This window comes from Echiichthys vipera (assembly GCF_963691815.1).
Source record: "Echiichthys vipera genome assembly, chromosome: 18".
Lineage (NCBI taxonomy): Eukaryota > Metazoa > Chordata > Actinopteri > Perciformes > Trachinidae > Echiichthys > Echiichthys vipera.
In genome coordinates, this window is record NC_139843.1 from 9,163,069 (window position 1) to 9,190,533 (window position 27,465).

Consider the following 27,465-nt stretch of genomic DNA (forward strand, 5'->3'; position numbering starts at 1 on the left):
TCACAGTATTTATATAGCACCTTGACCTGCTTTAAAATAAATTACTAAAACATGCAAATCTCCCTTTCTACATCATGGCACCTTTAAGGTGTGCAGGGAAGGAGGACTTGTCTCAAATGCTACAGCTCTTTTAACTTCCTTCCACGTCTCGCTTCTTCCCTTTCCTCACTCATTCTTCCACCCATACAGTTAAGGTTGGGTGTGGTCTGGATGAGGAATGGGCGAACAGTGAATGCCTGCTGTGAAAGACTGTGCCAGCCTCGATCTGTCCACCCATTCCAGATCCTGCTGTTCTGTGTTTAGCCTGCAGTCTCAGGCTCCTTTAGCCACCATTCCAAAGTGATCTCAGTCTCAGGTGTAAAGTCTGATTTCCATACCGCTCATTCAGACTTTTCTATATGCAATGTCTATCAACATTAGTTATGTGTAATGAACCACTGCATTTAAATTGGGCACCGTCCCGGCAGGGCACTGGGCTTGTTAAGGGATTATTATCTTGCCTTAGTTTGTCTTGTCTCAGCTTGATGAAGTGTCAGAAGTTGTACTTATTACTTGTGCAAATGTTCAGTGGAATCCCACTTCTCCTTATGACTAAATATTTTCAGCCCAAGGCTCGACATCATAGTCTCTGCTTAGAAATAACTCAGAATGCTTCTTGAAGCCAGATATTACACGTTGAGATCCCTGTGATGAAACTGTTATCTAACTTAAAGATTAATCTCTTTATGGGGAAAAATATGGTTTTAATTAGGTGTGTTTGGCTTTAAACTTTGTTATTGTCTTCATGTGAAAGTGAGGCTCCATCAGCTGCAGTAGTGTTTGTGTGTGTGTGAGAGAGAGAGAGAGAGAAGGAGAGAAAGAGCTCCATGAGAAACAGACAGCGCTGATGTGATGAGGTGTGACACACGGGGCATCGCTCCATCCCTGTGTTGGAACGTGCCTGGACGCTCCACAGAGAGTTTGTGCGGTTTCAGCCGCTTGTTAACGTGTAAATTACTGCAGCGTCCAAACAGGTCTTGGCTGACACAAGAACAGCTTCAGCAAATGAGGCAGCTTGAAGAGGAGCAACAAGTTAATTAGCCTTACCAGAAAAGGGATAGCATGTGGTGTTAGAAGACATTCAAGGCATTAAGTGTACTTTTTTTTTTTTTTTTTACTAAGCTCTAACAGCTGTACACCCAGTGTGATTTACTGTTCAGGGCAGATGACTGCTACTGTTTGTTTGGGAATGTATATTTTCTGCCAGTTTGGACTATGACACACCGGGAAATTCGCCTCTGCTCTTCCTTTGTACTCATTTGCAATATTGTTAAGAGCAGTTTAAGTCCCCGAGTTGATTCCCTCGCAGGAAAGAAGAAAAACTTTCCTCCAGTTAAAGCCTGCCCCAGACAGAGTGGGAGGAGATGGAGATGAAAGCAGATCCTGAATGTGTCAATATATGTTTCCCAGAGAGATTGCGATCCCTTACTCACTTCTACCAAAACTAATACAATGACTCTGCAGTGTGTCAGCAGCCTGTTCTGGTTTGAGTCTATAAGAGAGAAAGAACTTTTTTTTTTCTTTTTGAGTCACCTGCCAGCATCTAAAGGAGAGAGCTGTACTGTCTGTCTCTCTGCCTCTTCCCTTCCCTCTCCCTCATCTCCTGCTCTCTGTGTTTCTCCCTCCCTCACTGCATTTTTCCCAGACTGAGGCGTCCATGAACCCTCTGGCTGTGCTGTTTTCGTCAGTAACTTGGAGCGCTTTGAGAACTTTGTGAACTCTCCGTGTTGGAGTGGGAAGGGAGGGAAAGAGGAGCAGTTGATGGGACGCAGTCCCGCAGCAGCAGCAGGCTCCTCTGGAGACGGCATCGGGACTCACAGCTGGAGATAATTCCCCAGGTCATGACAAGACAGCGCCTCAGCCTCCTAACCCCCCTGGCTCTGCTGGGACTCCTTCTGGGGCTTGCAGACCTCAGCTATGGCTTTGCTGGTGAGGATGAGGATTATTACATGCAGGAGCTACTGACAAGAGAGCAGTACAACCAGGTCCAAATGCTGGAGAAGCCCGTGGCCTCACTACCTGACAGGCATGAGCACCAGATCCAAAAGCCAGCGAAGAAAGTGCCCAAGGGAAAGGCAGACAGCAGCAGGCAGACGGATAAAACCACAGCTGATGCAAAAGCAGGTAAAAGCACTGCCGTCTCTTTAGAAGAACAAATAAAGAAAGTGTTTGTTAGAAGCAGTGGTAGTAAAACTTTACTGTATATCTGATTTGCACTTTTAGTTAGAAAACTAAAGTTGTGCTAAAATTTTTGAAGTTATCCTACGAGTCAGTGTTGCCACTAGATGACAGTATATGGCTATTCATTGAATAATTTTGGATAATGTATAGAAATCGTAAGGATATGTTTTGTAATCAAACAGCTAATCACAAAATACATTAAACAAACTTTCTGATGCTTTTGTATTGCCTGGTGCTTGTAAAGTGACATTTATAATACATCATAAATCTGAAAGATCAATGTTTGAAGTTGCAGGTTAATATCTAGAGAGTAATTTTTCCTCAAAGTCATGACAGCTAATGTGCCCCAGACTTCGGAGGAGCAGCTGATTTCAATTTTACATGATGATGGATGTGCCAAGAAAAAACAATAACAATGACCTCCATAGGAAGTCGTCTTCCCACCACCGTACCCATAGATCAGAGCCCTGTTTCTCTGTGGTGTCTGCACACCAGCAGGATTAACAGCCTCACCCACGGCAGAGGTCAGGACTGCATTACATGTAGGGGCCAGAACACATGTGAAATCCACGTTTTTTTCCAAAAGCAGCGAGACAGTGCAGTGCAGTCCTGTTAGAGTCCACATAGCAATACAGCTCAAAGCTTTCTCAGCACATGCAGTAGCAGGTTTGAAGGTATGTCTGAGATCCTTCCAGGTGATTGGAGGACAGTAACAGGCGTGAGGGAGTTTGGTTGGTTGGTGGCAGATAATTTAGAGCAGCTGTATCGACAGTGACCTCATGTTTCAAGCATCTGGCTTCACGTGTCTCAGCAGGGATACCTGCTGCAAGTGGGACTACAACAAGAATAGGATAACAGCAAAAGTAAAAAGCGTCCCTGTGATGATAATTGTTTGTTTTATCGCCGTTGCACTGCATCATATTGACAAGATAAATTATTGTTTTTAGAGGCCCATGAATATTGACTGTGAGATCTTTTAGAAATAAAGCGGAAACTCACAGGTTGGAGGTAAACAGATCAATTGAAGCACTGTACTTAAAAGATGCACTAAACAATATTTTAATTTCAATTGCTTGCTCACATGTTAACCATAACAATTTGTATCAAATAGTAGCAAATAAATAATAAATTAAATACAATAAATTAAATGAAGGCTGATAAATTATTGTAGTTCATTTTATTACCAAGAGTGGCACTTGAAGCATCCATCATTGTAAGTTCTCAAACTTTCAATATCTGAGTGCATTTCTTTACTAAGAGTGGTTTAACTTAAAGGAGCAGTGTGAAGATTTATTGGCATCTAGCGGAGCATCGTATTTGCAACAGGTTTGTATGATATCCTGTGAAAACGAATGCACAAAAATTTGTATGATGTCTTATTAAATATAATGTTCTATTTAATGCCCTGAAACAGAGACAGGAAGTCGACCTCAATGGTTAGGTTCAGGAGGAAAGGGACCTGCTCCATATGTAGATATGAAGGTCTTATTTTCAGGTGATTATACCCCACCGAAAACCTAATTATGAATATTATATTCCATTTCTGCAAATAGAGCCCCCTACCTCCTGAACACTGGCCCATTAAGTAGAAATTTTGAATACAAGACATTTATTTGTTGTGTTTATTGTGTTATTACTAGCGTGACTATTGCCTGTACTGTACCTCATCGAAGTTTGGATGAACATATCCCAGAGCGCTCTACTGTAAATCTGTTCCGCTGAACCACATGTGCAGCTCAGAGCGTTGTTGAGGATTTAACCTGTCCCCAGAATGAGATGAGGATAAAGACTTTCAGGTCTGTGAAGGATTGTTATCATGTGGGGCCTATCCCAACCTGACACTCAGTCAAACAAAAAGCACACGCTTCACTTCCATGACTCTTGCCCTCATCCTGCTTCATGTACAGGAGGCTTCTATTACAGATTTGAGCCTCTTATACAAGGCATCACTGTGTTAAAGATCTCAAATTGGCTTTGATGCTATGAGTGGGAGACATACTGTGATTAAGCGCTTTTAAATTCTCTTCCCAGAGATCGTCTCTTTGTTCAGACCCCAATCCTGAATCTATCCATGTGTGTAGGACTTAATTCAGCCAACATTTTTCTTCGTTCTGTGTCAACATTCCCTCTGCAACAATGAATCAGCTGTTTTAAAAGGTGATTGGACCTGTCAAAGTCCCTCTTCAAAATGGAGTTTTATCTCTGTGCATTAATGTCATTTCCATCCTTTGTGAAAACAGCCAACAAAAAGACTGAGAAGAACAAGAAGAGCGCCCTGAAAACCCCAAACAGCATCTCAGACGGAGAAGGACGATTCAACTCGATAGAAGAGGGTGAGTAAACAACAGATGAGGCTTTCACTTGTTATGGGAAATTCACAATCTCATTAAAATTAATCTTCCCTCTGACGTGCACGGATCATTTCTCCGCTTTCACAGGAGCCGTTAGGATGGGGAAAAAAGAAACAAACTCTCTCGGAGATGACAAATATTTTGGAAAGGGGAAGAGTTTTTTTCATAGAGCATATTTTCCCTGAGAGGAAAAGTCTGGCAATTTAAGATGATGCTCTCAGAAGTGGAGTCAAGCCACAGAGGCACCGATGTCGTCTCTGCCTATGAAGCATTGTGTTTGGTTTCCATGGATCACGGTATATTTGCTGAACTGAAGCCAGGATGCCCCCAGTAGCATACATGTCATGTCAGATGACAAATTAAACTCCGCTTGACTGGGAGCATGATTTAGGGCATAGCACATGTGGCCTCAGACTTTCCACATCTCTGAACCTGGTGATATTGCCCTTATTAGACTTATTTACACAGTGTCAGACATTTCTAGCAAAGCAGGAAGCTGTATTTAATAATTCTGGAAGGTTAAGAGAGGCTGTGGTGGCCAACTGGGAATTTATGTGTTTATGTTGAAGCTATTATAAGGAACCTACTGAGACGGACAGAAAGGCTGCCATTTTCTATTTGGCACTTAGGAATGGGAGCAGAAAGTTGGACATTCTTTCATGTTGGAAAATGGGAACTCCATGCCGACTCGCCTGGCACAAAGAAGCCCACACAGTCAAGTCCTGAAATCATGTTTTCACGGCTGAAACTGTGACTCAACACTAGTCTGTTTACCAAATTTTTTTACAGCGTCTCCTGGTAGCTGCTGATTTATGTAAAATGTAAAAATCATACACTTTCTATACGTTGAGGGCTCCATTAGAAATAGTTTAGCCCCCAAATGTTGAATGATTCAGCCATTATCGGAGGTGTAGCAGAACCTCAGAGCCTGCCACATCCACACATACCAAAACAACAGGGAATTCATTAACAGGCGGTCTAAACCAGCGAGGATTTTCAAAGTTTGATTCAGCGGATGTTTCAATGGCTCCTTATTATTCCCATCGGATATAACAGAAATGTGTTGAAACAAGATGTTTCCGCTCCGATATCACAGTCTGTCACATGTGTGCACAGTTAAGCTCCAGAGGCTGAGTTTGGACTGTTAAGAGTAAAACAAAAAAAAATGCATGGGTTGCTGTGTGATGATGATTCAGGGGTAAAGTCTGAGCTGTTGGAGGATTTTCTGTTGAAGCAAGACTATGTAACTTTTGAGAGAAGAAATAACACAGTGTCCTTCTGACAAATAAGAAGCTGAACTCATAATCAATCAAATCCCACTGATGCTCAGTTAAATACAGTGGGGAAATCTGCTGTTACAGCCTCACTAGGTCTGTCTGCCCAGTTATGGTGACTATTGTTATGTACTGTTTTACTCTAGATAGATATCAGCATATGACTGACAACGGTACGTTAGTTTGCTGACTAAATTACTCTTCTCTGATACGGGAGGGGTTTGATAGGATAACTGACAGAGGACAGTCAGGCCAAACGTACTGTAGTTACTGATGCACCAGGCTTAAGAAACTCTGATCCAACTGTGAAACTGTTGATCAAATATGTATATTCTTTTACTGTATTGCCTATTTCTGGCATCAAATGTTTTCAGAAAGTTCTGTGTACTGTACTTTTTTGTGTTCTGCTTAGCTGTAATTTGAGTTTGTGACCTGCTTCAAAACGGACCAAGCACCGTCTCGACTTGCATGTGTCGCTCAACTGTACAGAATGTCCTTTCGTTGCTAAGGTTCCACATTAATATGCATTTTTGATTTAGTCTGGAATACCAGTCTACATACATGATGATGTGAATAAATTGCACACTTTACGCATTTTAGTGCTGTCCCACCAGGTGGGAAATAGAAACTTGTGACGTACAAAGTCTGACTAAATCCCAGAATTGGTTTTGGGCTTCAGCAGTTACATGGCAAGGAGCCTATGAGGCTTTGACTGTGTGCTTTGTGTTTTTTTTATTACACTTTATTGTTATGGACAGATGCTGCATTCCCGTGTGGGCCCTCTTTCGAAGGCATTCAGATGATGATAATGATTTAGGGCTTTGCAACATGGCAGCACCCATCCATTTTTGTGTACTTCTAACCTTGATCCTTTTGGCTGTTTTGAGGACCGGGTTGTCCCTATTATGTTCACAAAAGCCCATGGACTTACAGTATGCGTCTTATTCCAAGATGATTTTAAACACAGTGTATTAAATATATTACAGTCTTACAAGAAGATCAACACGTCTTTTATTGCTGTATAGAGTGTGACTGTGAATACTCCACTAGCCGGTCTAACTAGTGGCTTGTTAATCAACTTTTACGATTCAGTTTTACAGCAGGAATTAATTTCCTTTCAAGCTATCCTTGATTCATGCACCAAACATAAATTATCTCATGCATGTGTGTATTTTGGATGCAGATCTTTGTCTCTGGCTTCTCTACAAATCCTGGTTCCAGTGATTGAGGGTTTTCAGTGTCTCAGATATATCAGGCTGCTGGAACAGTTCTACAATGCAAAGTCAGCTTCGTTTATTGATCAAATATAAAGCAGAATACGTCCAACTTGCATATGCCCTGTAAAAGTCCAGACCCAGAGTCATTTTCGATGAAAATGACTTTGTCTTCTTAGTGCCTCATTTGTGAAGGCAGTCCTGGCTCTATGACAGCAACATGTGCAGCATATGCTGCATGTACAAACAGACCAGTGCCCAATCGGAAAGTCTTGCTCTGAATTCTATCGCTGTGATCTAGGGAAGTCTGCAAACAGCATGACCTGACCCAAAGATCCATTGGGCAGCAGCCGATATTTCACACATTAACCTTGATTTGCCCATTTGGCACTTACTGGTTGATATTCATTGTAGTGTAAACAATGAGCCAATCTCATACAAAGAGCTCTATTTAGTCAACACCAACTCAGTCTCTGCAATCACTTAAATACAGGCATTTGTTCAAATGAACTGCAAACTCCCTCCAGCAGCAAACGAAAACATTCTTAAGTGATGTGCAATTTTTTCTTTTGTAAAAAAGACATGTGTTTTTCTAAAATAGGGCCTTGAAGACAGCTGCATGCCTGCCAAACCATTGCTGTGGCATCAGTGGGTGTTACTGGATAATTGCCATTCTCAAGAAGTTAATTACAAGATGATTTATCATATCGATGAACGCTGATTACTATCATTTGCACTGCCAGAAGAGATATGAACTATGGCACTCATTGCATCCTAGATTACTCATGTCCTTTGGTTTGGGCTGCTAGGATACCTGCACAGTATCAATAGTATCATCAGTACTACTGTAACAGTAATGAACATGTGATTGTTAACTGGAAACATGTCTGAAGAATTTTTCTCATATGAACTCCAGACAAAGTTAGACGAATCAGGTCCTGACATTGACCGAAATTGCCTTATCACACATGTAGCACACAACAGTAACTTGTCCTTCTCACTTACTGGAAATATTCAGTTTGGAGGCAGGACATGACACAGATTACACCACAGTCACCACGTAAACAAGTTCTTAAATATTATTTCCTTTCCAGTTAGACATTTTCATTGCCAACTTTGTGTAAAATCGCCCTTTCTTCTTTTCTTCCAGTTTTGTGCGAGCCACACGGCAGAAATGTCGCGAGCACGCCCACTGGCTCACTGTGCATTCTCCCACTTTGGGCTAAATTAGATATTAGACAGACTTTTAGCGCTGGCAGGGCAAAGTCTGTTTAATATGTCCAACTGATTCAGGCATCTGCATTCTCAAGTACCGAGGAATAAATAAATAATTCACGGTTTGCTGTGTATGTGTGAAAGGGGCTTGAGAGTCAGGTCTCAGAAAATAACCCCAATAACCCTGATGAGGTCACAGTGATGTCATCAGGGTTATTTCAGCTTGGGTTTGGAGACATAAAAAAATCAGAATGCCTGCATTATAAACCTGGGGCATGGAATTTATTAGGCAGGGACGATGAACGAAAAAAAGACAGTATTAGGTTTCTTTGAGGGAAATAAGAATCCAGTGTTTGTGGAGCTTGAGCCACACTACAAACTAAACCTCACAATATCTCGACCTCGGCTGCTTTAATTTCTTTTTTTAATCTAGAAGAGAAATGTAATATTCCTGAAGTGCCCTAAGGGAATGATGTTGTAGAAAAGGTCTTGAAGGATCACACAACACCTGTTTGTCAGCTGATCCAATATCTGCTTATAGGACTGGCACTAAAAACCTTCTCAGTCTAGCATGCATACTAGCATTTCAGAATACAGTGTGCATGTAAATGTAGCTGATCAACAATATGACAATACCCTTTTAGTAATCAAAACCAAATCTGACATGAAATCATATATCTGTTTACCCATACCTTTAAACATGCTTGACAGGTTTCTCCCTTTCATGTATTGCTTTAATTATTTCAACAATTTAATCATGTATTCAGGGTGCAGGGAGATGGCTGTGATAGGTGTGCGTTGCAAAATTACAAAAAGGAAACGCTCATAGTGTACAGTCATTAATCCTCCATGAAGACTGACATATTTTGGAATTCATAACAATTTAGACATAAAAGTCTCCGTCACACTGTTAAACTCCATTTCCTTCACACTGCCTTACCTTTTACACTTTGATTTTCAAGGTTTTGAGAAAATTAGTTGTTTACAGACAGAAGTGTGAGCATGAACTTGCCTTTATATTTGATCAAATCAGCTGCAAAGGAGACTTGCTTGACAACAGTAACTGGAGATGTTCAGAGTTTCCATGTTGAGTTATTATCGTGTTTGGTTCAGAGGCAGAATGAAGAAACATCAACACTGAAAATGGCCGCCATCATAACAATCACATTCTGCTTTACTTTGGAAATTTCACATTGTCAAATGAAGCTGTTCATTGTTCACTGTGTTGACGTCATTATGTTTTCAATAGAGCTCCTATTATTATCTTCTTGGTAACAGAGTGCAGCTGCTGTAATTTCTGTTTCTTCAAACATTTGGGTTCACTGTGAAAGTCCAAATTGCTCATTACTGTTGAGGCTATACTGCACAGAAAGCAATGATCCTGGAGCAATGCACCACATGATACTGTACACAACATTACCATTACAGGCCAATTTGTCATTCTCGTTACCCAGAATGCCCTCCCATGGGACTGGAGACATTGAAGATTGATGATTTCCAGCTTCATGCTTCCACTACGAAACGCTACGGCCTTGGTGCACACAGAGGTCGTCTTAACATTCAGGTAAGACGGGAATGTAAAGTGTTGGTAGCTTGGGCAAGCTTACCAGAAATGTTGGGCTCGCATTATACCCTGGGCAATCTTATCTTTTCATGAAAGCTTCCATGGAAATGCCCTTTTCTCCCCACAAAGCAGCAACACAAAAGAAATATGATCCAGAGATAGCATCTTTTAATTTCAGGATCAGTTTATATTCAAGCTTCATGGAAAGATGGCGATAACTGGCTTTTGCTCAGTTAAATGTGGATGACATTATCATGAGCTCGCAGCATATTTTTAATACACCAAAGCTAACCCGACAGAGACAGTTGTTGCCATCAAACCAGGGGCACATACCCAAACCTAACAGAAATGATTGGCATCCGGGAGAAGAGGTATTTCCTGTTAGAGCGAGCTGTGCTCTGAGGGTATTAGCATGTGTACATTCGACAGCGTGGCTGATCATCTGCAGGAATCCACACAATTAATGAAACATGCACACATGTTCGGAATCCACACAAGACGCAAGGCTTTATGTCATAGGGAATCAACAAACAAAGGATTTGTTGTTTGGTGTGTATGTGAAGGCCTGTGAAGGATCACAGAGGGGCAGAGATAGTGTCCATATTACAGCACAATTATCTGTAAATCAGGAGGAACAACATTGAGAGCAGATGTTGCCTGTTGAATTGGGCCTGTGGCCAGTGAGCTTGGTTTATTTCCACTTCTGTAGCTGCTACAGTTTGTTTAGATTCCAGACACCAACAGGGCTGTGCTGAATTTAACTAGACGGCACCAAACACAAATAATTTGTAACAATTGTAACGTTTTTTGAGGACATTCTGCTAACCGACAGACAAATGAGACATTAAACAGACCCTCCTTGGCAGAAGTATTCATTTGCAAATCTCCCAAATCAGTGAGATTCAACAGTAAACCTAGACATTTGTGTCAAGGCAGATGACAACTTACTTCTTATGACTGGAACACACTTTTCTTAGCTGCATGTGAATAAAAGTATTGTTAGTACACTTTATGTCTCATGTTAATTCATTCTAACCCATCAACGTTTTTTGATGATAAAGACTTTGATAAATACTTTATCATGTAAACATATGTATAATTAATTGAACACAACAATGCTGACTATTATCCCCATATAATTTCACAAATTTATTAGATCATCATTTTGCTTTGTAATGTATGTATGGTGTCATCTTCTATGAAGGTCATGTCCATAATGCATTAAGTACATTCATAATGTATTTAGACATGTTGGGTGGTTCTGGCCACCCCGTCATCTATTAATTCCTGATATTACTTTTTTGGGTAATAATAATAATAATCCTTACATAAAACATGAATAAAATGACATAACCCTCTGATCTAGACATTATAATTTCTTATGAAGATGCTTATGATCTATTATAAAAGGGGCCCTTATAGAAAGTGTTACTGAATGTATAGTAATTTTATAATGATTTCACCCCAATTCAGATCTTAAAATGTACATACAACTAATTTTGAGGTGAGAATGTGTAAATGTTCATTAATTATGGCAAGTCTCCTGTGTTGTAGTGGTTGTAGTGGTGTAGACTTGACAGTCATGATAAAAAGGTAGCGATAGTATGTAGTATGTCATCACGATGTTAATTTGAAAGAAGATGAACAGTATGACCCGTCAGCACACACACAGCATGCGTGTGACTGTTCACACATCTCGATCTGAGCCAACAGTGTCAACTGGTGCAGTACAGGCTACATGGAGAGTAGCATTTTTATACATTATAATTAGTTTAACCTTTGTTAAAAAATGTTTTCACATGTTCCATCAATATCACGTCGAATTAAACGGCTGATTGCTGGGAAATGGAAACAAAACTCAACCCGCAGCCCTGTCTCAAACGTGTCCTGCGTTCTAACTGAACTTCATTGGCTTTGCTTTGTTCACTCTGTTTAAGTATGACCCAGTTTAGCTTTGGTGATGTAGCCTGTACCTGTTTTCTACTATAGCTTAGCCAGTGTTATCAGGACAGCCTATTGCGCCATACATGGACTGTGTGTTTGTGTTTCCTCATGGACATCTGGAATAAAATTCTGCTCCACACGACTGTTTCTGGCCTGCAGGCTGGCCTTTATGAAGATGACCTCTATGACGGCGCCTGGTGTGCAGGGAGAGATGACCCGCTGCAGTGGTTCGAGGTGGATGCCAGGAGGCTGACAAAGTTCACAGGGGTCATCACACAAGGCAGAAGCTCCCTCTGGTCGTGAGTAGAAACAGTCACGGATGGTTCGAGGATGAGGATTTTCTCGTCCAAGCTTACTTGGGGGGGGTTGCCTTGTATCCTGGTGATATCTGGTGATCTTCTTTGGTTGTTTTAAACCATTAGAGGACATTCATTTTTGTAGAACAAGAAAGGAAACCTCTCACAGAGCTTGATAATCCAGCACATTTAATATGGATACTCATAATTGAAAAATGATAAAAGAAATGGAAGATACAGTACAATATGAGGAAAACATATCATGCATATTATCTATCTATCCATCTATCTATCTATCTATCCATCCATCTATCTATCTATCTATCTATCTATCTATCTATCTATCTATCTATCTATCTATCTATCTATCTATCTATCTATCTATCTATCTATCTATCTATCTATCTATCATATATCCATCTATCCATCTATCTATCTATCTATCTATCTATCTATCTATCTATCATATATCCATCTATCCATCTATCTATCTATCTATCTATCTGGACATGAATGTGTATACCAGATTTAATAGGGGGACCAAAGTGGTGGATCCATAGAGCCTTATTGCTAGTATGGTTCATCCAAATCCAAACACAAAATGGCCAAAAATCTGTTTACATATGGCATGAGTTTCAAAATATAATTAGAACTGAAAACTGGAAGTATACAGACATAAGTGTTTGGTCCAAAACTCTAAATGACTCTTGGATTTTCCTGTAAACCCAACTGGAAAATTTGACTTCACAAATATAAACAAAACAAACTTTTCAATCTCGTCCACATGGTGCCGAACCTTCACTGGTGTTTGCCCTTTTCGTGAGTCTTTTCTGATCTCCCTCACTGTGGGATTAAGGATTTATGAGTTTGACTGATTGGAGTAAAGCCTCGTTCTTTCATCTCTCTTAAAAAGGTCACAACATTATAAAAATCACACAGGAGAAAAGGGATTTTACTGCACCGTAAGTTGGTTCATCTCACTCAGATGACGGTAAAAAGAGGGATATTATTGTACACAATTTAACACTTTAATTATATTTACTGTAAGTGTTTACTGACTACGACATGGGGTGAGTCTGCTGTGTGTCTGTGAAGCTCATTAAGATATGAATTATAGTATCAGGTCTCCATGGCAACTTAGGTACTTAACTTCCAAATACGCAGGGATGGGTATAATCTCACCTCCCACTGCCTCATCTCATCAGTACATACATCTGCCGGGTGTTTTTTTGAGTATGAAGACATTTCTTAAATATTTACTCTAAATTCACACATTCCCATTACTTCAATTAATGTGCCAGTGGAGTGAATGCATGTGTGTGTGTGTGTATGTGTGTGTGTGTGTGTGTGTGTGTGTGTGTGTGTGTGTGTGTGTGTGTGTGTGTGTGTGTGTGTGTGTGTGTGTGTGTGTGTGTCGGAGACGCCTGCTGTAGTGGGAAATACCCACAAATGTTTTCAAAATAACCTTCAATTATTGGATAGCTGGGTTTTCTTTTATTATTCAATGGCAGCTTTAGTCCTTTATACTTTGACACACAGTGCTTCACACTAAAAATCATTGTGTCAAAATTGACCCAGTTCTAGTCAATTTTTTTTTATTACAATGTTATTTCCCCATACTAAAATTGTTTATTTTTTGACCCAGTTTCAGACACAACAATCTCAACAGCAAGCTGGTTTTCTGCCCATTGTTGGCAGTGGCTAAAGTTAGCCCAGTTTTGCATGGATGCTATAATGAAATTGGGTCAAATGTGACCCTGTGATTTATGTGTGTGTGACACGCCCACTTACATACTGTACAGTAGACCTACATACTTGGCTCCATGGGCTCTTGAGAAATCCACTCTGAGCTCACAGAGGGTATTGTGTTTTTCGTTATGAAGAAAGGTACCTGTAGTCATAGTAATTCACCTTGAATTGCTCAGCCCACAGTTTTCAGTATGACTGGATTCTTCATTATGCTAGACCTGACTTTAGGCTCTTATTGTGTTGGAGAACAATACAGAAAACTCATCCCCCACTGTATTGTACCTAATTGTTTGATATGCTTTTTAAACAAAAGGAATTTTGGCAACAATTAAGTGATCGACTAGGAACGAGTTGTATTGGCACTTAACCAGGGTCTTATATTCACCATGAAAAACCAAGAACTGCTTCTGTTCACATTTTCCCTACCTACTCTGCCTTTGCACTGTAATAATATTTGACAGCGTTTGGCCTTTGTACTTCTTAATTGGAAAGGGTGGGCACAGACTTCTGAAAACTGCTGTGTAGTTAGAGAGCGTGGGGAGATACTTTATCAGACTGTGTTTGTAATTTCCCAAGGCCAGCACGATCTGAGGGCACAGAATACACCGATGCCTGAGACAGAATTTTTCCCGCAATTAGCTCTGTAGGGCATGTAGCTGTCTGCTGTGCCAGCTCAGGCGCTTCCGTCTATAACAGGACTTTAATTAGCAGAACTGGGAATTCTTACCAGGCTGGACCAGCTCAGCACTGATGTCTTTATCCAGACGCCAACCGACATACTGCTCACACTGGGTAGAGCTCTGTCTGGCTTGATGGGACGTTACATCACCAGTGAATTGTTCATTTACAAATGATTGTTTTAATGTTCCACCTAGTTGTGCTCTGCTTATGATACCTTCAAAGGGCAATCAGTGTGTTGGCAAGTTTTAACTGCTCAAGCATAGTGCCTGTGATACTGTTAAACCCCTCATTTGTTCGCTATTTATCTCCATTTATTATGAGCATCTCTAAGTTGACTTTTGAAATTTGCTTGATTTTTGTTTTGACCATAAAGTCTGCATTTATATTGGTCACAGCTGCATTATTGTTGCCAGGGCCGTAGCCAGTCTAGTCTGATTATCAGGCCAAGGATTTCTGGAATTCAGAACCAAAACTTGACCCAGTTAAAATGAAAATCATCTGGATGAAAAACTTCACTTTTGCTCATATTCCAAAACTTTAAGCAATAACAGCCTCAAGTGACATCTAATATAAATCCTGTGACCTCCTCTCCCATTGTCCTATTATTAAACAGACTTCCACCCTGCGAGAATTAAACGAGTCTGGATGTGTGCTGAGCTACTTCCTCACAGTCACCTCATTTGCATTAAATTCAGCCTGACAGGATATTTCTTTTCTTCCTTACGCTCACAGGAGCGACTGGGTGACCTCGTACAAAGTCATGGTGAGCAATGACAGTCACACCTGGATAACACTGAAGAATGGCTCAAAGGACATGGTGAGTAACAATCATACCATTTAAAACTAGTATTTACTCAAATTGTAAAGCTTTTGTGCTCAAGCAATTTTACTCTTTCTCCGCAGAGTCTTGTTTTGTGCGTCCCTCATTGACTATAACATGATAGAACAATTAATTCTTGCCAGGGAGCCATTACAGAGGAAGATTTAGATCTCTGTTTATTGCCAAGCTTAATGAGCTGGGAGGCAGCAGTAAATACTGACGATGATCTTCAAGCAGATGGGAACCTCATCCTGGCTTATTGTCCCAGTAACGTCTTGGCATTTGATGTAATTGAATAGACAGAAAATACAGGAATTTATTGACAACAAACCAAAGCAGGAACTGATCACTGATGCATTTGGATTATAAAATAATTACAAAAATAAAAAATCATATTATCAATCAACATGCAGCTCAGATTATGTTTTTGAGGAATATCATATACTTGCAGCTCCTTACTGCGGGTCAAGTCCCAGGTAATGACATTTTGGTGTAACTGTACACTACCTTGGCTGGTGATGTCATAGATGTAGGAGATAATACAACTACAGTACTTATGTCTACAAGCTTCTTGCTCACCCATTTATTCCAAATGCCAAACTGCACTGTTTGTCTTGCAAAATGCCAAAATGTGCATAATCGTGGGTGTTAAAATTTACTAGAAAATCCCAGCGGTATCAAGGTTTTACTCACGTTCTACATGTCCATGGATGTGTTTGCTTATGTGGACCAAAGCATGGAAACATTTCTTTTCATTTTCCCCCGGTTGTTCGGTGCATGTTTGAATTGAATTTATTCCATTTCCAAAAGCTTCTTTAACATCTGCTGTATGTCCTGTCCTTTATACATGATGCCTTGACAATGTGGACATTCTAGACTAAATTTGGCTCATTTACAGCTGTTGATGGAAAGGTATATTTCCATGACAAATGCACTAATAAACTGGAAGGGTACTTGGAGAGCGTAGACCTCCATCAAGGCATGCCCTATCTCACAATGTTAATGCAGTGTGAATTTTCACAGTCGGGAATAATTTTTTTCTAATTATTCTGACACCGCAGGAATGCAGTACAAATGCCCTATCTCACGATGGTAACCAAAGTGAAAAAAGATTTGTGTTTCCAGCACATGATTTGGATCCTCTCGAAAATGAATGGGCTCTTCCTTAACCCATGCTTCACCCTACCACCATGTTTTAAAAGCAGAAAACGTTCATTCTCAGTGGAGGTTATAAAATAAAATAGCTAAAATCAACTGGGGTCGGTGGTTTGGTGGTTAGCACTTCCCCCCTCACATTAAGAGGGTTCCTGGTTCGCATCCTGGCTGGGGCCCTTCTGTGTCGAGTTTGCATGTTCTCCCCGTGTCTGCGTGGGTTTTCTCCAGGTTCTCCGGCTTCCTCCTACAGTCAAAAGACATGCACGTGTTAGGTTAATTGATGTCTTTAAATTGCCAGTAGGTGTGAATGGTTGTCTGTCTCTGTCTGTCTCTATGTGCCCTGCGATAGAAGGGCATTCTGTCCAGGGTGTACCCCGCCTCAAGCCCAATGTCAACTGGGCTCCAGCGACCCCGTTAGGGACAAGCTGTTGAAGATGGTTGGATGGATGGAAATCAACTGGGGTTCACTTTAGAAAAAAAAACAACAACATCCTGTTCCATATTCACCATTTGTATGAATGTGTTTGCCTTAGTAGATCTTCACTGGCAACAGGGAAAAGGAGATCCCGGTACGGAACATCTTCCCAACCCCAGTGGTCGGCCGATACATCCGAGTCAACCCTTGCTCTTGGTTTCACAACGGCAATATCTGTATGAGAGCGGAGATCCTTGGCTGTCCTATGCCAGGTGACGGGTTTGTATGAAGCAGACACGTGAATATTTCTTGATACAGCATTGGAACTTGTTCAGAAAGACCGAACTGCAAAATCCAGCATTTACACTCTCAGAACAACATGTATAAAGCCGAAATGATTCATGTCCCTATGTCTACTGATCTGATGCCACTATCAACAGGAAGGCATTACAGTTTCAAAATTAAAACTATATTCTGATTTAAAACGGCTAGGGTTATGGTTATGGTTTGGTTAGGCACAAACATCCCTTGGGTTAGAAAAAGATCAGTAAGATTGATTTTACATGCTTAGGTTTTGAGACAATTTTCACAGGAACATTTTTTACTGAAACAATTGTCCCAATGAATGCCTTGCATAGAGCGGTCTGCCGAGATCATCCACAGTAACTGACAGGTTGCTGTTGAGTTATTATTGTGTAATTGTCGAGTGACAGGGGACACAACAAATGAAATTACATGTCACTTACTTTGTGCTGGAGTAGAGGCAGATATCTCAAAACCCTAGCACAATTTAGCTCTGGAGGAAGAAATATCTTTATTTTGGCTGAAATGAACCTAAACCTAGACCTAAACTGGAGGAAACCGAGCTGGTGCTCAGCATTTATAGAGTTGACATACCTGACATGATTGATCATACTTTTCCTTTGATATTATTGCAAAAAAAATGAATTACTCTTTCTTTATTTGTTTTCTGATTCCTTACAGATCCAAACAATTATTACCACAGACGCAATGAAGTCATAACGACAGATGACTTGGACTTCAGACACCACAGCTACAAAGAAATGAGGCAGGTGAGTCACAGTGAACAATAGACATAAGCCAACCGCTTATTCAAAGACACCAGAGCAATAAAACATCTTGTGTAACTGCGAGCCAACACCAGACAAGTTGTGTCCTTTGCAAGAACAAGGTGTTCAACAGAAACAAATGAAGTGAGCGCTGCCAGCCACATGAAAATGCATTAAGCATCTCCTGGGTTGTGTCATTACTTATTCATATAGATGTCATGAACAGTAGCCTGTTTGTACCGAGACAGAGGACAGCTGTATTTGTCACAGCTTACACTGTGACTGAGTGGTTGTGAAGCTTCAAGTGCTGGGAATCGCAATCGTCTGTAATGTAGCAGCTCCCCTGGCTAAAACCGTTTACGACAGGTGTCCTAAACGGCTGTTATGACCAACACTGAGACTTAGATTAATGCTCTGAATGTATAGCACATTGTAAAGCTTTTTTTCAAAGTGAATTCTTTTCTATGTTTCTGTACCGTTGAGACCAAAGCTGTATCACACAGGGTGTCCAGCCTCAATAGACCTTCACAAAGAAAGAAAGGACTGTTTTTAAAACTCGGCTCCTAAAGCCTTTTCGCCCTTGACATTTCTTTTTTCCATGCAAGTACCTGGAACCGTATCTCCTACTGATCTACAGCAGTTTAAGTAGTTCCTTACGTAAGAGCCTAAAAGTGGAAAAACCCATTATGGCTTCTCAATAAAGTACATGCTGTAAAAGGAGTAAAAACATATCTCTTATATTTCTTAAAGACTGTCCTTTCTTTTTAGATAATGACTGATTATAATGTAATGGATTCATACAATTCATACTCATATCCGTGGACTATTTTGAGGCAGCATCAATCATTTAAATTAGCAATACCACAATGTGAAAATATTGAGAACTTGGCTTGAAATTTTTAAGAACTGCTTATAAAATATATTATTCAACATTTAAAATATAACAAAAACATGTTTAGGTATTATGTTTTCAGAGTGTGATGGACAGAAACCAAACAACCCACCGACTGTCGTCAGAGTCTGATTCAAATATTGCAAAATCCTGATTGGTGCATGAAAGTATGTGACATGAGTTAATGGTTTAATACAAAAAAACTCAAATTGTATACAATATATCAAGAGCTTTATAATTTATCCTCCACAGCTTATGAAGGTGGTCAATGAAATGTGTCCCAACATCACCCGGATCTATAACATTGGAAAGAGCCATGGTGGCCTCAAGCTGTATGCCATAGAGATTTCTGACAACCCGGGAGAACATGAAGTTGGTGAGTATATTTAAGGCAGCAGGATGTGATTTGATGCACCATAATAAGATCAGAGCCTTTACACTGTGATCGCTCTGTGTCATGTACGTGTAGTTGCAGTGATAGCATATTTATCCCCTCCCCCCCATCTCTCACTTTGTATGAACTTGTCGAATAGGCGAACCAGAGTTTCGTTACACAGCAGGTTCCCATGGTAACGAGGTGCTGGGCCGAGAGCTGCTCCTCCTACTGATGCAGTTCATGTGTCTGGAGTATCTGTCCGGTAACCAGCGGATACGTCACCTGGTGGAAGAGACCAGAATCCATCTATTGCCATCTGTCAACCCCGATGGGTACGAGAAAGCCTTTGAAGTGGTAAGATGCAATATGGCCTTTAGTGACCTCATATCACTCGTTGGCCTCTGGTAAAAACAGCCCCCTATCTGTTGACAAGTGTTCTCCTCTTAAGAGCACATGAATGATATGGTGGAATATGTAAAAACGTATGTGTTATGAGTGGACGTAGCATGTGGACGTAGACTGCCTGTTTTGCTGTAAAGTATGACATTTAATATTAAATGGTGCGAACTAGGTGTTAGCTTGTTCTGAGATTTGCATGTACATTAAAAGAGATGAGACTGTTCAACCCTAAGTGGCATCTAAAAAGGGCAGCAGATGGGTCAGGCATTTTTTGTTTTTCATGTTTGCATATGGCTGATGCAAGGATTAAATCAGGGGTGCCAAATCCTGCTCCTGGAGAGCTAGTGCCCTGCATGTTTTAGGTTTCTCCCTGCTCCAACACAGCTGACTCTAATGATTATCAAACCTGTGACGAGCTTCAGCTGCTTGATAACGAGCACATCATTAGACTGAGGTGTGTTCGAGCAGGAGGAAACATGCAGGGCAGTAGTTCTGCAGGAGCAGGATTGGGCATCCCTGGATTAAAGGTTTATTAAGCTATATTGTCAAATTGAACATTGAATCAAGTGACTCTGTCTAATGTAAAAGGGGTCAATAGTTGTGCTGCATCACTCTCCATCTTTGTACAGTTCTGCAGCTTTTTTTGGATGAGCTGTGATGACAGGGAGGCAAAGTGTGATGATAACGCCACACTTCCCATCAAGCCATCTGAACCATGTAACAGGCCTTCATCTAGAACTGCTGTTACCACTATTAACTATCTTTTTTTTCTGACTTTCTCTTTCACTTTGGTTCTTATTCTTGCTCTTTTGCCCAGGGTTCAGAGATCAGTGGCTGGTCTTTGGGTCGATGGAGCAATGATGGAATAGACATTCACCATAACTTCCCTGATCTCAACTCCATATTGTGGGAAGCCGAGGCCAAGAAGTGGATCCCTCGCAAAATGTTCAACCACCACGTGCCCATCCCAGAGTGGTACCTGTCCAAAAATGCCTCTGTGAGTCTGATTGATTGTTGTATAGTATCTTATAGTATAGTGTGAGATTTCCATGTCTTTTTTTTAAATTATAAAGCAGGTCGAGGTGCTTCGAAATGAATACTGTAAATTATTCAGTTACACAATAACAGTGCAGAGACACAGAGCACAGATGTAGAAGACCAAAAAATGCTGACCAATCAGAGCAGCCAGCAGAGGTTTTTTTGTTTGTCTCACAGAACCATCTGAGAAGGCCTCATTAGAGACTGTTGGCAGGCACTTATAAAACCTACCTGAAAGGTAATTGGATGAACCATCTGTCTATCAAACTCTCGCCGAAGTCAATCAGGAGAAGAGAGAAAACGTCTTTTCCATCGAGAAAAGCCATCAGTGCCGTTCTCTTCTTTCAATGAAGAAAAACTCAGATAAATCTGATACCATTGCAACATCGCAGCTAACCATTGCCACCATTGTTATTTGGAAGAAACGCGTTGGTCGCCTCTAGTGTCGTCATCAACCTCTGCTCCCTTGTCCTGAAAAGACTGAAACACTAACATTTTGATCTTTTGTGACAAAAGTCACTTCAGAAAACAACAGTTTTTATGTTCCATGTGCTGCATCTTTAATAATGTCATTGCCATTTAGTTTCCGGTGACTTCACCTACAGTATACAGTAGGTGACGAATTAGGATTCCATGTCCTCGTCCTGCACCTTCTCCAGTTTGAAAAGCAAATCCCAATCCCTCCCTTGAAAAGGTTAAAACAGCCTTGTGTGTACACCAGCGCTCTCTATTTTGCGAGATGTGGATGCATTTGCTATTTGTGACGAAGAGGCTGTGAGCGAAAATAGACCCAGCAATCTATTTAAAGCTCATCGTCACGAGTGCTTTGACGTTATCTAGAGGCTTGACTGAGTCACACAGAGCCTCCTGCGGAGCTGTTGCATCTGCAGAGCTGGAATCCCCATCTGTGCTCAGGAAGCTGTGAAAACTAGCCGGCCTCACCAGTGCTTACAGATAGGACGGCTGGTTTAATTATGAGTCCAAACAGCATGCAGCTTTCCTTTTATCAATTTCCTGATTGTAACATGGAAGCCATAGGGTACAACTTGGCCGACTGCCTCTTGATGGAAATGTGTTTACTTTTCAGAATAAATATTAGTGTAATTAGTTTCCAGCGTGGAAGCATGTGTGCATTTTTGATAGCTTTATCACTGCCTCTTGAGAGCAGTGAAATTGTTTTCAGCTTTGGGGGAGTTAATTTAGCAATCACAGTAGTGAGATGATTGCACAAATTACATTATCCTCCTCTGTCCTTGGTCCCCACTGTAGGTTGCCGTGGAGACGCGGGCTCTGATAGCATGGATGGAGAAGATGCCCTTTGTGCTGGGCAGTAACATCCAGGGAGGGGAGCTGGTGGTGACCTTCCCGTACGACAAAACTCGCACCCAAGGGGTGGCCAGGGAGCAGACCCCCACTCCGGATGACCATGTCTTCCGTTGGTTGGCGTTCTCCTATGCATCCACCCACCGCCTGATGACTGCCGCCAACCGAAGGGTCTGCCACACAGAAGATTTTGCCAAAGAGGACGGAACCATTAATGGAGCGTCTTGGCACACCGCAGCTGGCAGTAAGTGTCCATATGTAGCTACCTGGGTGTTTTCTCAATGATCCTAACGCTGTTTTATGCAGGGTTTTCTCTGCTCAGCTGTGATCCTTTGAGCTGTAGCTTTGTTAAGCACACATGAGCACATCTGCATATTCAGTACTGGCCCTTTGGCTGTTTCAAAGCTTTTAAGGTTTAGCTTGGAGCCTCGTGTAAGAACTCAGAGGCAAACAAAAAAAAAGAAAGGCAAAAGTAGTTCAAGTCCATTTCACTCATTCACTAATTAACACAATTTCTCACCAACTAGATAAAAAGCTGCAAGCCTACAGATATGTTTCTCTTTCTCGGCAGGTATGAATGACTTCAGCTATCTGCACACCAACTGCTTTGAGTTGTCGATGTATGTGGGTTGTGACAAATTCCCTCACGAGAGCGAACTGCCCGAGGAGTGGGAGAACAACCGCGAGTCTCTTCTTGTCTTCATGGAACAGGTACCCTGCAGAGGCAAAGCAGCCCCAGCAACTCACACAGAAACATCGTCAATTTGTTCTCGTTATTCTTCTCACTAAAGTATTTACTAAAAAGTGCCGTATCAATACTGTACGAGCGGTGGTCTTCAGGTTATATAACAAACCGTTAAGGCCCTCTTTGGAGCCTCTGTTTTGTTTTTCTGTTCAGGGATTCTGTAGAAGCATGTTTGTGCAACATGGCAGCCTGCTTCCTAAATGAAGGGCTCATTCTAACGAAAACATAAGGATTCTTAGTTTCAGATTATTATACACTAATGAAAACATTCTTATTATAAATATTATATTTAATTTCTGCATATAGACCCATCCTTATATACAGTCTATGATTTGTATGATATCTAACGAGATATGAAGGAAACAGGCACTTATGATATATTAAGAAATATGACTATTTAACGCTGCGAAAAGCCGACCGGTACGTGACCGCAGCGGTTAAGTTCAGGCAACATAAGGTGACATTAAGTTCAGGCACCAAAACTACTGTTATCTGTCCGGTAAACATTAGGCACCAAGACGACTTGTAAAGATAGAAAGCTGTGGTTTGGCTTAATACTTCCGGGAGTGGAACACAGGTCAAAGTGCTCAACACTCAACCCTCATCCCTATGTCACTGTTTATAGGTATTTGTATGAACAGTAAATGAGAACAGCCTAAAAAAGGTCTTGTCCTTCAAATTCAGGCAAAATAAGCCATGCTTTGAGAAGACTTATCGGCTTGTTATTTTATATTCTCTCCAGTGATGTGGATTTAGAGGCCCACATGTTGCGTCGCAGCTTTTTATTTAAATATCGAAGCTGAAAGAGAAATGATATTAAAACATGCCCGACTGTTCTGTTGAACTGAAGGTCATACATTATAAATCAGAACGTGCATTGTACCATTATATTAAATTATGAAGTGGATTTTATTGAGGTAAACTTGGGGCCGGATTCACACATGGTTCCATGTGTCATGCTTTCATGTGCAGGTGCATCGTGGGATCAAAGGTGTGGTGAGGGACCTGCAAGGTCGTGGAATAGCTAATGCCATCATCTCTGTGGAGGGCATCGGCCATGATATCCGCACAGGCAAGCAACAAACACAAAACATGTCATTGTCTGTTTTCCATCATGTGGATTTTTTTTCCCCTTCATGTCTGAAATTTTATGGGTTAGCTTTTGCAATCAAAGCAGCAGAAGCTACCTCAGAGCGCTCTGACTCAACTGTCTATACTCTTGCATTATTCCCCAGGAATTACTCACCCACATAAACAGAATACAAAAACAGCTGGAGCAGGTTGGAGTCTGACTCAATTTTCGCAGTCATAGCCAGTGTCGTCTAGGCCTCCTGCCCTGAATTTGACTATTGATTGTGCATCCTCAAGGCAATCTCTGCTGATGCATAAAAAAATGAAGCCGTCAAAGCCAAGGTAGTTTTGTACTTAGAGCGTGAAATTGATTGTCCAAAAGGAAATTAGCTGTTATTATTCCTGGAACTTAGAGTTTAAGCCCCTTCTCAGAAACCTTGCTATTCTCAGTTGCAGTCAGGAAAGATTTCAGGCAATTTACTTTTTGAAATCTTTTCAGCTGCTTTGAATACGCTTTGGAACTGTATGAACGTTCAAAAACAGACATTTGCAAAGCAGTTGTTCTCCCATCTGGATGAATCAACTGTATTCACTGTGAAGGCAGGACAGACAGGCTCGATGCTACTCATGCACCCTGATATCTGAAAGATGTTTTGCCAGACGGAGTATTCATTAGCTCATAAGATATTGTATTGAAGCATTTCAGGAAACAATTAGATTCCCTTCTGCTATCTGAATGTGAGTAATGTGAGCGCAGATGTCCACGTGTAACTGTTTGGATGGTCTGAAGATCAGCAGCAGAGAAAGACCTGCCGTCATATTTCATTCGTCTCAGTGGTTATTCAGAGGTGGGTGTTTGGATGACCCGAAGGAAGGGACACTTGTTTATTTTGAGTGTATCAAAGGCTGAAAATACGCCCACTCGTGTCCCCGTCATCACATAAAGGCAGCATTCAGCAGAGAGAGACCAAGAAAATCCAGCATGACAAAGCAGAGCTATTTTTAAAAACCTAAGTAGGAATATTCATATTGTCTTCTCAAAAGTGTAATAAAGATCTCTCCAACTTTTGGATGGCTTGCATTTTGCAACTGCTTAGCACAGCAGGCTCTGTAAATTTAGCTTTCTAGGACAAGATTTGCATATTGCTGCTATTGCACAAATAATGTGTACTGTAACTGTTATGCTTGTTGTGATTTAACCTAAATACAATGTTTACATGGTGCCTTATAAAATTAACAAAATTCTACAGCATACAACATACAGATTAAGCATTTGCATTAAATGCTCTTTTTGATTATAAAGTAGGTCTAGGTGCTATATAAATTCTGTGAAAGTACCAAAATGCGGAGCAGACTGGGCTTTTTTGGTCGGGGGTCTTAAAGAGACAGGCACTTAAATGGAGCGTTTCAGACAGAGGGGGAATACAGGTATATTCAGACAGACAGTATGAGAACAATAATGTTTTTTTTAAAACATTAAAGCATGTAAACATGTTCTAGTAGAATCCCAAAATACAAATGAATAAAACTTTAAAATGAGAATATTGTGGGACCTTTGAAGGGTATCTTCACCTACAGTTCAGTGTGACAAAGACACTTTTGTGATATTTATTTATGGGTTTGGGTTCCTTCAGAGTGCTGTCAGTGGTATTGGTGTAGGAAGATTAAAAATGTGGACTTAAATCTTAAAAAACTTTAAATAGGATGCTTTATTTGTTTTGTTTTGTTTGAGCATGCAACATCCTGACAGTCACAATATCCATAAGTACAAAAATTATAGTTTTCTGTGCGTGTTTTGTTTGTTTCCAGCTTCTGATGGCGATTACTGGCGCTTGCTGAACCCCGGAGAGTACAGAGTAACAGCCAAGGCTGAAGGCTACAGCCTTGCCATTAAGAAGTGCGAGGTGGGCTACGAGATGGGAGCCACCATTTGTGACTTTGTCATCGGCCGCACCAACCTGTCACGAATCAAAGAAATAATGGAAAAATTTAACAAGCAGCCGATCAGATTGCCTGTCCGGCAGCTCCAAGGTCGCAGGTCCAGAGAGAGACGTCTGGGGACATGAAGACTGCACAAGGATGAATTCAAACCAAACATCTGCTCTGATCAGACTGAGGGCCAACCTCAAGCTTGGGTTTGGGTTCCTTCAGAGTGCTGTCAGTGGTATTGGTGTTGGAAGATTCAAAATGTGGACTAATTTAAATAGGATGCTTTATTTGTTTTGTTTTGTTTTGTTTGTGTTAAAGGGGAATTAAGGTATTTTTCAATCTGGACCCTATTTCCTTATGTATTTCTGTGACTAATGGCGGGAGCTTTTCTTTTGAAATTGGTCCAGTATTGAGCGCTGCAGCCTGGTCACAACAAACCCTGCTGCAATGTCGTCTTATTAGACATAGAAACACACAGGGGAATAGGGTCCTGGTTGAAAGATTCCCCTTTAACTGTTGTCATCTCAACCTTTCTCGACATTCACTGTATTTCACTCTGTCAAAGGCTAAGTTTATGTTCATGACCCCTCTTTTTCGATTTAGATTAAGATATTATTATTAAGTCATCTACCATAATTCCTTGTGACATCAAATATAAATACTGACAGAGTATAATCAGATTAGAACTTATTTTTTTAAATAAAAGAAAATTGAAATATAAATTACGGAGGAGAAATCTGCCTTAACATCTCATTTTAACCACTGTGATGAATGGCCATGGTCATTATGTACATACCTATTAACTTATGTAACACAATTATGTAAACCATTACAAAAGCTTTATTATCTGCACCTGTACAATTTAAATGTCTTTTAAAAAGCTCGTGGACTCAGTGACCTTTTCTGTTTCATTGATTCAGTTTTTATACACTTTGCTTTTAGCAAGTTATAAAATAAAGACTGTTTGCACAAATTGAAATAGTTTAATTTCTCATGTAGAAGTGTGGATTTTTCATGGTAAGAACCAATCAACCATTCAATCAATGTGTACAGCATCTTTCACACTGGTTAATGCAGTTCAAAATGGTTGGCAATGCTTTATTTTCTGAGTTCAGATTTATGATTCCCTCATAATTTAATGATAAGAGTTTTATTTTATGGTTCTCTAATTTTCTAATGAGTTAACAAAACATTTCCAGGTAAGAACTAAGAACTAGTCTATGTAATTTGGTATTAAAATCAACATTAATGGTCTTAAAATGTCCCTCTGGCAACTGTCTATGAGCGGGATAATCCCCTTCATGGTGTCCATTATCGATTCTGGCCATCCCGCCAACCATTTATTCCTGATAATGGACACCTCAAAGAACATTATCCCTTACTTAATGGACAACTTACAACCAAGTGCTCAGCCGGACCATGGTAGTTTCCAATGATAAATGAAAAATGTATGAAGATATGCTTGGATTTTTCTTATAAATACAGGAACATCTACAAGTAGATCAGGAGCCAAAAATAAAATAAATAATTTCATACATTTTTCTTTCTGTTCTTTTACATTTTATCTGATATTCCACATTGACATGACCCAAAAAAGTTAAGCAGTGCTATGAGTCAATGAATAAAGTCAAAGAATTTGCAGTAGTTGGTGATTTAGTACTGGGATGTTATGTTATTCATATTAAAATGTACTCAGATTTGACATTTGCTCCTGCTTGATTGAA

General features: G+C 40.5%; 1 protein-coding gene across 1 annotated transcript; it reads left to right on the forward strand.

Moving 5' to 3' along the window:
* The first annotated feature begins 1,506 nt into the window (after window positions 1–1,506).
* Window positions 1,507–27,465, forward strand: cpxm2 (carboxypeptidase X (M14 family), member 2). The gene is made up of 14 exons (XM_083932538.1): window positions 1,507–2,163; window positions 4,461–4,553; window positions 9,729–9,838; window positions 11,942–12,081; window positions 15,241–15,325; window positions 17,020–17,170; window positions 17,883–17,971; window positions 19,113–19,236; window positions 19,394–19,590; window positions 20,453–20,632; window positions 21,943–22,240; window positions 22,568–22,707; window positions 23,714–23,813; window positions 25,622–27,465. The coding sequence occupies exons 1-14, from the start codon at window positions 1,881–1,883 to the stop codon at window positions 25,876–25,878; spliced, it is 2,247 nt and encodes a 748-aa protein (XP_083788664.1). The 5' UTR covers window positions 1,507–1,880; the 3' UTR covers window positions 25,879–27,465.

Bases quoted from the DNA above. Each gene is read 5' to 3' on its own strand.
- cpxm2 (XM_083932538.1), top strand. From the start codon at position 1,881: ATGACAAGACAGCGCCTCAGCCTCCTAACCCCCCTGGCTCTGCTGGGA. The intron at 19,591-20,452 runs GTAAGATGCAAT...TCTTTTGCCCAG, and splicing joins ACGAGAAAGCCTTTGAAGTG to GGTTCAGAGATCAGTGGCTG. The intron at 20,633-21,942 runs GTGAGTCTGATT...TCCCCACTGTAG, and splicing joins ACCTGTCCAAAAATGCCTCT to GTTGCCGTGGAGACGCGGGC.